Source organism: Pygoscelis adeliae, unplaced genomic scaffold (assembly GCF_000699105.1).
Source record: "Pygoscelis adeliae isolate BGI_AS28 unplaced genomic scaffold, ASM69910v1 Scaffold260, whole genome shotgun sequence".
Taxonomy (NCBI): Eukaryota; Metazoa; Chordata; class Aves; order Sphenisciformes; family Spheniscidae; genus Pygoscelis; species Pygoscelis adeliae.
This window is the reverse complement of record NW_008824001.1, coordinates 521,516-530,974: the sequence shown is the minus strand read 5'-3', so window position 1 is coordinate 530,974 and position 9,459 is coordinate 521,516. Positions and strand designations below refer to the sequence as shown.

Genomic DNA, 9,459 nt, shown 5'->3' with positions numbered 1-9,459 from the left:
CTCTCTCCATGGGTCCACAGGTCCTGCCAGGAGCCTGCTCCAGCATGGGCTTCCCACGGGGTCACAGCCTCCGTCAGGCATCCACCTGCTCTGGCGTGGGGTTCTGCATGGGCTGCAGGTGGATATCTGCTCCACCATTAACCTCTATGGGCTGCAGGAGGACAACCTGCCTCACCATCGTCTTCACCATGGGCTGCAGGGGAATCTCTGCTCGGGTGCCTGGAGCACCTCCTCCCCCTCTTTCTTCACTGACCTTGGTGTCTGCAGCGTTGTTTCTCTCACATATTCTCACTCCTCTCTCCAGCTGCAGTTGCTGTTGCACAGCAGTTTTTTCCCCATCTTAAATATGTTATCCCAGAGGCGCTACCACCGTCACTGATGGGCTCGGCCTTGGCCAGAGGCGGCTCCATCTTGGAGCCAGCTGGCACTGGCTCTGTCAGACACAGGGGAAGCTTCTAGCAGCTTCTCACAGAAGCCACCCCTGTAGCCCTCCTGCACCCAAAACCTTGCCATGCAAACTCAATACATGTGCATAAACCGGTATAGCTTATTTCAGTTTGGGAAGTGGTTAAATTCTGTGCCAGATGAAATTCCCCGTATTCCAGTAATAAGAGCACCCACGCTAAGTGTTGCAGGCCAGCTGAGGTTGGGATGGAGGGGGAGGCAGTGGGAAGGAAGCAGAGGAGGAGGAGTAGGGAGTTTTGGTCTTTTCTTTCATGTTGTGTAGCTCTTTCTGAAAGAAATGAAAAGCTTACATTTGTCATTGCTGTTTGGCTATTGTTTCTCTCCTTTCAAATTTAATTGTGGAGAAACAGAACAATCTCTGCTGTGAGATGCTGCCTTACTTCATGTCAGTCTACACACTCAGTTTGAACAGTTTTCCAACAGTTACCAACAATAGGCCATGTGAAGGCAAACATTCAATTAATAAGTCACACCAGCTCATTCCTACTGTTTCCCTGAAGTTTGTTATTAATATCGAAATAACTTCACGGAGGCTGTAGCTGTAGACATATTTTTAAACTGCACTAGGGGAAAATAAATTGTCTGAAGCACATTAGGATGTTTCTTAATTGGAGGTCAAGGAAGTCACTGCAAATTATTACACTGTAATTTCACTGCAAATAGTATACTGCAGAAGATTAGCACAAATTATGGGGACAGTTCTCTTCCACAGAAGACGACATCTGTATCCAGAGCATATAAAGTAAGCCAAATGTCTAGAAACATCAACTGTGTATAATTGAAGAGGTTTAGATTAGTTTTAGATAACTCACAAAAGCCACTTCACTGACTGTATCCTGAGACAGCCAGAACTTCACTGCCTCATGCATGAGTTGTCCTTTTTGCCCTGAAAAAGTGGGAATGCTCCCAAGATCTTTCTTCCTAGAGGGGTCTGATCAGTTCAACGGACTTTACAAGTTGCAGCAGTGAAACCCTGATGGAGGAGGAATGTCTTATCATTGTTAGATTATGGGGTGTATTTTGTTACATCAGTCTTCTCTTAAAAAAAACAAGGCAGAAAAAATGATCTCTGCAACTACTGTGCTTCATCTGTCTTTACCTTTTTTTTTAGTATTGCAGCATCTCATACATTTTGCTTTTTCATTCAAGCTCCAGTTCCTGGAATTCCAGCATGATTTGAGCACTTCAGATTGTATTGCAAGAAAAAGTTAGTTCTGGCATTCCTTTGCAGAGAGTAATTTGAAAACCTGACTCAAAACCATCCTACAGAGTCAGAAACAAAGAGGCAAGTACAAAGAATTGTATACTTTTTAAATCTCGTTACTCTTAAGCCAGTCTCCTGATTTTTTTTTATTGCTAGAGCTCTGTAGTAACTTACTGTCTTTGTCCAACAGCTTCTGACTTTCAGCAGTCCTCTGGAGTTGCTGTGCTGGAGTTGGCAATGTAGATTATCTTAAAGCACTATTTGCTATGTGGCATATTAAAAGGCAACAAAGACTTTAATTAACATCTCTATCCAATTATGGAATCAGAGTTCTTCACTCTTCTGTCTTACGGTTCAGCCTTCCTTTAAAATTACTTTATTCCATCTTCCTTGTGTGTAAGCTTTCTCTGGTAAAGGTCATTTATCTGCGTTGAGTTATTGGTGTGAAACATAGAGAATAGGTACTTGCTGTAACTTAGAGTGAAAGACACTTTCCCTTCTTTTCCCTCAATTCAGTCTATGGTAACTGGGTATTTATATTTCAGCTGCCCCCTAAATCTACAGACAGCACTTCATGCCTGTCTAATTTCTTTGTGACTTGCAAAAATCTTCTGAGATGAGTAAGTGTTCAGTCTTCATAATTGCTTCCAGGCTTTAGTGATTCAAAGTGTGAGGAGCTCAGCTTAAAATTCAAGCCTAGATCCTTTGCATGGATATACTCTTTTGTTTTTAGGCTGTTAAAAAAAAAAAAAAAAAGAAAAAAAGGGGAAAAAAAAAAAGGCAAAAGTCCACTGCCAAACATTGCAACATAGGTTGGACACACATCCAGGGGTGGAAACAAAACAATCCTTTTCTACAGACTATCTCTAGGGTCTGGTCCTGTTTTGCAATTGGCAAAAAATGGTTATAAAAGATATTGCACTAACAAAACCTCCCTGCTGTTAAGGACAAGGTTGACTTGGGCCTTTTGAAGGCAAGGGACCTCTGGAGGTTCCACGCTCTGCGCGCAGCATACACGGTCTGTGAAAGTGAGCAAGAGCAGTAAGTACAAAGTTACTCAGTGCATGTGCAGTTGGTGCTGTAGCTGAGATTGTTGATAATGCACGAGTTATCCATTTGTGGTTCTTAGACCACTAGCAGACTAGTCTGCAGGGTATTGAGAAGAGTGGACAGTTGCTGTGAAACTAGGCAAAATACCAACAAAACCCATTTTTATTTGCTTTTCCTACCAGACAGTGCATTTGGAACCAATTTGTACAGAGTACGTCTTGGCTGGTAGTCCTGGGAGCCATTTCAGATGGGAAGCCTGAATTCTGTCCCCCTGCGTCTGTGCTTTAAGGTATTAGCATCTGATGTGGCTGCATGGACCTACTGCTGCTGAAAATAGAGAATTTTGAACATTCAAAATTGTATACATGTAAATGAATGATGGTTTCTACCTCTGGTCAAGCCATTTATCCAGTGTAGTAGAGGACCAGACTGTTGAAAAAGACAAGACCCATCCGCAGCTGCTCTCTAGTAATTGCTAGAACCTTGGTTCTTTTTCTGATATTTTAAACAAAGAAAAAGGAAGAAAAAGCATTTGGTTTTAAAAGCTTAACTTTGAGTGCAGGTTACTAAGTGACAGTTAGATCATCCGAAACAGCCAGATTTTGCAGCTATAACAGTCAATGATGAACAGATCAAGTCTACTTGTCATCACCATCATGTACACAAATGGGTACCGAAAGAGAGCCGCCGTATTGTGTTCTGAGGATGGAAATCCAATGGCTTGATTTTCAGTAGTACAAAATAGCCAGCAGCTCCCACAGACGTCTACTGCATCACCACCTACAGGAACGAATCCTATTTAATCATCTTTAATTTCCGTCCTGGAGGCATTTATACCAGCAGACTTAACCTGAAGTTTAGGAAAGAAAAAATTAATTGTGTGAAGTGACATCCAGCACTTCATCTTCAAAGCCTTTCGGACCCTTTGGCAGAGATAATCTGATAGTTCTTTTTCATCCTAAAGATTCTGGTTTTCCTTTTTTCTTTTGAGAGGAAATTTACATTTACCACTTACAAATATTTCTCAGTCTTTACTAAATATATATATGCAGAGGATTAGAAAACTTCTTTTTTAAAAGGTAAGCTGACAGAGGAAATTATGCAGATGAAAGCTCTAGATGTTATGGATTCTGAGATGGCATTATTTTTTTTTCACCTAAGTGAATTTTAATGGGATTTGACTACTTCTGTATCTCTCTCTCTGTGTAGTTGCTTTGTCAAAGTGTTCCAAGAGCAATAATGGGCATTGCCTAAAACCTGAGGAATGTTCTCACAAATTTCCTTCTTTCCCAGGAATCAGGAGCACTGCTGGAAGGAACGAAGGGAGATACACAGTCAGTGTGCATGCAAAATATGGCAACTAGATTCCAAAGACAAAGCAGACTTAAAAGTGATAGCTGTGATTTTGAAATTCAGAAGCGTTCTGAAAGCTGAGAACAAAAGAACGAGGTAACAATTAGTAAACTTGCCGTTTTCCAAAGTTTTAACTGTATTGTAAACGTTTTGCAAAATTGCATTTTAATGCAGAACGCTGAACTGCTTTCTGCTTTGCCAACTCAGGAAAAAGGGCCCAGATTTCTTTCCAGTTCTTGCCCCCCAGGAAGATGGCATAGTTTTCATTCTTATTTTTCACATGCAATCCCTGCACATGCAGGAGAGTTTTTCAACAAAGGAAAGGCTCACATTTCAAGTAGTGCTGTGGAAAATGTTCCATATCGTCAGGTCCTTGACACACCACATAGATGTGTCAGTGTGTCTTTATAAGGATCTGGAACAGTCAGTCTTGGCAACAGAGCTAACCAGCAAACTCTTTGACCCCAAATGCCTCTTTTTTGATAACGTTATCATGTGTTTGACACAGGGTCACTGTTACTCTCTTACATACAGGAAACTTTCAGAAGAGAAACTGGGTAGCGCTTATTCAAGAGAAATCCAGTTTGAAGTGATAAGCTGGACCCTGAAACAAATATGTTGCAAATATCCTTTGTTTTATGGCTATGCTAGTTTTCTTATCTGCTGAGTGCAAGAGGATCTAAAATGTGAAACGATTCTGACAGACCACTTGAAAACATAGTTGTGCTAATGAGAAGATCCATTTGAAAAACCCAAAAGAAAAAGAAATGGTGTGAAAATATACCATTTGAGTCAACATCATGAAGCACGAATGAGGTTTGAATTTCCTTAATAGCATCCTGAGCATAAAAGTTGGAATATAAACAAATCTGAATAAACCATATTAATTCCAGATAATTCTCTTTGCCAAAATTCTAACAAAAGCATCCACATTCTGCTCTTTCTCCAAGCCTGGCAGAGACCCCTCCAGACCCTCAGAGAATGCAAAAGAGTTCAAAAGTTCACTTGCTATTTGCACTTCAACACATTTGGTTAAACTAATGTTTCCAATCTTTCTTTACACCAGAAGTCATATATATTACCATTCTAAGATAAGAGAAAGTAGAGCACTTCAGAAAAAAAAATTCAATATGAACATTTTAAAAGTATTTACAGGATTTAAGAATCAGTGTGTCAATATATAAGGAGCAACTCTTCTCCAGAATACCTGACATTTCGTGTGTAAAGCACATGAAGTGCATCTGCATACATCCATGGTTATTTCTCTTTCTCCAAGCCCACTTAACTTAATTTTCTAGAAAATACTGCTTACACTTCTGAAATACTAACATAGAAAATGACTCAGACTTGCATAGCCTAGAACACATGTTCCCACGCTGTGATTCAGTGGGCGGTTCAGTAACTGGGGATTAGATGGCTCTGGGAGCCACAAAAAAAACCACAAGGAAGATACAAAATCTAAAAAAAATCAGTGTGTTTTCTTTCCCATAAGAAAAATGGCTTATTGTACCACCAAACCTTGTCTAAAATTGATTCTGTCTCCGTGACCTTTCAGCAACCCAGGGAAGTTACGTGATCACAATTGTGAGGAAAAGCGGCCCGTAAAAAGTCTTTTGGGAGAGGGTATTTGGCATAAGTTGCAAATCCACTGCATAGAGATTTTGCAATGTATAATCACTAGAATCCTGGACCCACACCTGCCTGACAGCGTGGAAACAGAAATAGGCTTTAGGAGTCTCGCTGGTGAGGGCATCCATAAATCTAACACAGTAGCTCTCTCTCATGTTGGTAGATGTGTCCATCTCTCAGTTCAGCTTTCACGTTACTTCTTGCATACTTACCTGGGATTTTATTTTCAGGAACTCCAGCAGTTTCTGGTTTTCTGCTCCTCTTCTCTGTGCCATCAGCATCTAATTGTAGGGAACTCCTACCACAGAGCTGAGTCTCTTGAGGGCTCTTGAAGTCATCTGCTAGTAGCCTCCATGGCTGGTTCATCTCTAACCCCAAGCTGCTTCACTCTTGGAAGCGTCCAACGACAGACAGAGGCCTAACAAACTGTCAGGTCTCCTTTTGGGAGATGTGAAACTTCAGACCGAAATTTCAAAGCCAGTGATGTCTGATTCCTTACGCCTTCTCCATCACTTCCACACTTTCCCCTTCCCTGCCACACACTCCTCCATTCAGACTTCTGAGGGCTCTTGTTTATATTTGAACTATCTTGGCACATGTGGGCGGCAAAGTTTGGTAGAGGAGAGGGACTCTACCAGCATCACAAGCTTACTCTCAATAAGAGTTAAGAGGAAAAAGGATGGACCTTTTTGGCTTTGTGCAGCGTGAGACAAGTACAGCCCTCCACCAGCACTCCTGCTGGCCTCACAGTGTTTGCAGTGTAAGGAGGAGGACAAGAACGGTCAAATCGCATCCATGTTGGATGCTCTGATGTTGACTCCCAGATGGGCTCAATCCTGCAGGTAGACAAAATCTCCATCCAGAGTCCAGCTGGATAAGTCAGTCTTGGCCTGACCACCTGCCTTCAGAGGAACTTTTTTCCTCTCAAGCTCTGCGTGACAATAAACTGCCTTTGGCATCTGAGGGCTCTCCACTCAGAATGTAATTAAAAACTTCAAAATGGTGGTTAAAATGCCAGTGAAGGACACGATTAGTTGCAAGCTTGCACGTCTGTCTAAGAACAGACTGCAACAGCAACACACTGTAACTTAGTAATTGATCTAACCCATCCCCATTTTTACCACACTGTTGCAGCAGTTTGACTCAACCAGCCTTGTTGTATACCTTCAGGTCAGTTCAGGCGTGGATGATGGAAGATAAAGTTGCTGTGCTGAAGGCAGCTCTCTGTAGCCAATTTATCTGCCAAAATTACCATTTGAAGCAGGCTCAATTTCAGCATGTGAGGCTTCTCGCATGTGTACCAGTCTTCAGTGTGCTTCCATTTCAGCAGCTCTGCTTTGGTTTCCCCGTCACTGAGTTAGCTCTGGTATGCATTACTAAAACTACTCTCATGACTGCTTCTGCCAGAAGTCCCTAACATTAAGAGGACTTCTAACCACCCCTTCTCACTTTTCACAGGACATCCTCTGTCCTAGAATTGCCCCAGGACTCTGCTGAAGAAAAGAAGCTCTTGAGCAACTTGTAGAATGGCCTCCTCCATTGTTTCAGAAGAATTCTTTTCACTGCATTCCTCAGGCTGTCATGAATCTTCCTCTTGCACAACCAGCTCTTCCAGCTTGACTAGAGCTGGACCTGCGATCTGTATCTTCCAACACAGCAGTCATTAATTTAGGTCGTTATTACACCCGCACATACACACGTGTACGTACCTGCTAAAAGATCCTTAGAGTTAAAAAGAAAGGTTCTTGAAAGTAAGACAAAGCGGGAGCACACCAGTCCACCTTGCCCGCTTATTATGAGGCACTCTTTAATTAAGTACTAATTTTATGACGCTGCCATTTCATTTCTCTACTATATTTTGGATCTAGTTGTAAGAACATGCTAAAAGCAGGAGCTGTATGTAATATGAAATATTTGTTTTCACTAGCTGTTTACTGGAGAAAGTTAACTTTTTGTTTAATGGAAACAATCCCAAAAAACTAAGTAGCAGCAACTTTTAATTCAATAGCCCAATTTTTTATTCAGTAACTTTTTACCCTACCAAGTTTTTGCAAAAAAATGATGAATGAGAGGTTAGTTAATTGGTTCAGCATTCTTCCAAACTTGTAAGCACATTGGGGGAAAATAAAGTAATTTTCCTGTTCCAGAAATCAGGCTTGAATGCAACAATTTATGTATTTCTTGCATGATATGGTTTAGTTGATTTGCCAAAGTTATAGGATGAGAGATAAAGAGGGAGTGGATAACAGGAAATGAGAGCCCACTAAAAGTCCTTCAAGCAACTAGAATGTAACATTCCTTTGCTAAAAAGAGTGAATATTATATACTTTAGGCAAAAATTCTTGGACTACGTTATTAGATTAAAAAAAAAACCTTACATAATTTGTTCTTATGTAAGACTGTGAAATAAATAGTTCTGGTGTTGTAAAATATTTTCAATTTTGGCAAATTGAAGGAAGGTCTATTCTTTGTGGCCCATTTCTGTCACAAACTACACGTGTGCTTGATTGTGTGCATACAAACAGGGCCTAAATATTGTAGTTGTAAACAGTTAGCTGCTAGCATACTATAAAATAATTGCCCACAAAGTAATGAGTGGGGATTTCTTTAGAGCCCTTATAAATACTCAGTCCTATAAAAACTCGTGACAGTTGTAAGAACCCATTAACATACGTTAAACAAACAGTAAAAATTGTGGAATGAATATATTTGCAAATTGAAGGTGTTTGTTATTTGCCTCTAATATCTGGAAATTTTCCTTAGTTTTATATATATAGGTTGGTTTAAAATAAAATTGCATTCAATTAGTTTACCTGCACACATTTTTTTTTGTAAGTTTTGTTTGCTAAAGCTGAGGCTGGTCTGTTCTGTGGAACCATTTCGTTGCAAAGAAGACATGCAACACAGGCAGAGACAGTATCTGTGCAGCTGAAGCACATCTAGTCAACACAGTAGCTCTGTTGCAATTTTATGCATTTCCATAGTCACAGTGGGCGTGGAAGAGCCTGTTTATGGAAATACAGAATAGCAGAGGAATTGTATGTATGCATATACATATATATCTTTGTGTGCGTATGCACATACACTCGTCTATACTTTTTATGAAACAAATGATCCCTGCTGCTGAAGCCTGGGGAGATGATCTGGTGTGGCAGGAATGTCAGAATCACTGGATACACCCTTTCCAGCAACAGGCAGAAAGGGAGGCTAATAGCTACTTTATACTGAAAAATACTGCTACTGTTACCATCAGTAAAATGTGTTTTACATCCTATGCTGGACTGCATCCTGGCAGGTGAAAAGGAATTGACTGCAGATCTGTCCTGTTGCCTCAGTGGAAATGATTATACTTGCTGTGTGCTAATGAAATGCGATCTTAACCGGCTTTGTTTCCTAAATATGAAAAAAAACTTGGGAGCTGAATTTTTTGGGAGAAAATGTTGATGCATGAAGGCAGACAACATATTAATGACAGTTCCTTACTAATGCTTTATTAAATGTCCATAAAATGACACCACCACAACCCCAAGCCACATTCTTTAGAATCAGAATCAGAATCATTATTAAGGTTGGAAGAGACCTCTAGGATCGAGTCCAACCGTCAACCCAACACCACCATGCCCACTAAACCACGTCCCTAAGCGTCTCATCTACCTGTCTTTTAAATACCTCCAGGGATGGTGACTCAACCACTTCCCTGGGCAGCCTGGTCCAATGTTTAACCACTCCTTCAGTAAAGAAATTTTTCCTCACATCCA

At 40.7% G+C, this 9,459-nt stretch overlaps 1 protein-coding gene across 1 annotated transcript in view; it reads right to left on the bottom strand.

The window, feature by feature from the left end:
* Positions 1 to 6,067, bottom strand: part of EMILIN2 (elastin microfibril interfacer 2) — a 53,694-nt gene extending 47,627 nt beyond the window's left edge. The window contains exons 1-2 of the mRNA XM_009325090.1: positions 5,914 to 6,067; positions 3,394 to 3,499 (exon numbers count right to left, since the gene is read on the bottom strand). Coding sequence (XP_009323365.1) covers positions 3,394 to 3,499; positions 5,914 to 6,067 — 260 coding nt within the window. The remainder of the gene's footprint in view (positions 1 to 3,393; positions 3,500 to 5,913) is intronic.
* Positions 6,068 to 9,459: the final 3,392 nt, after the last annotated feature.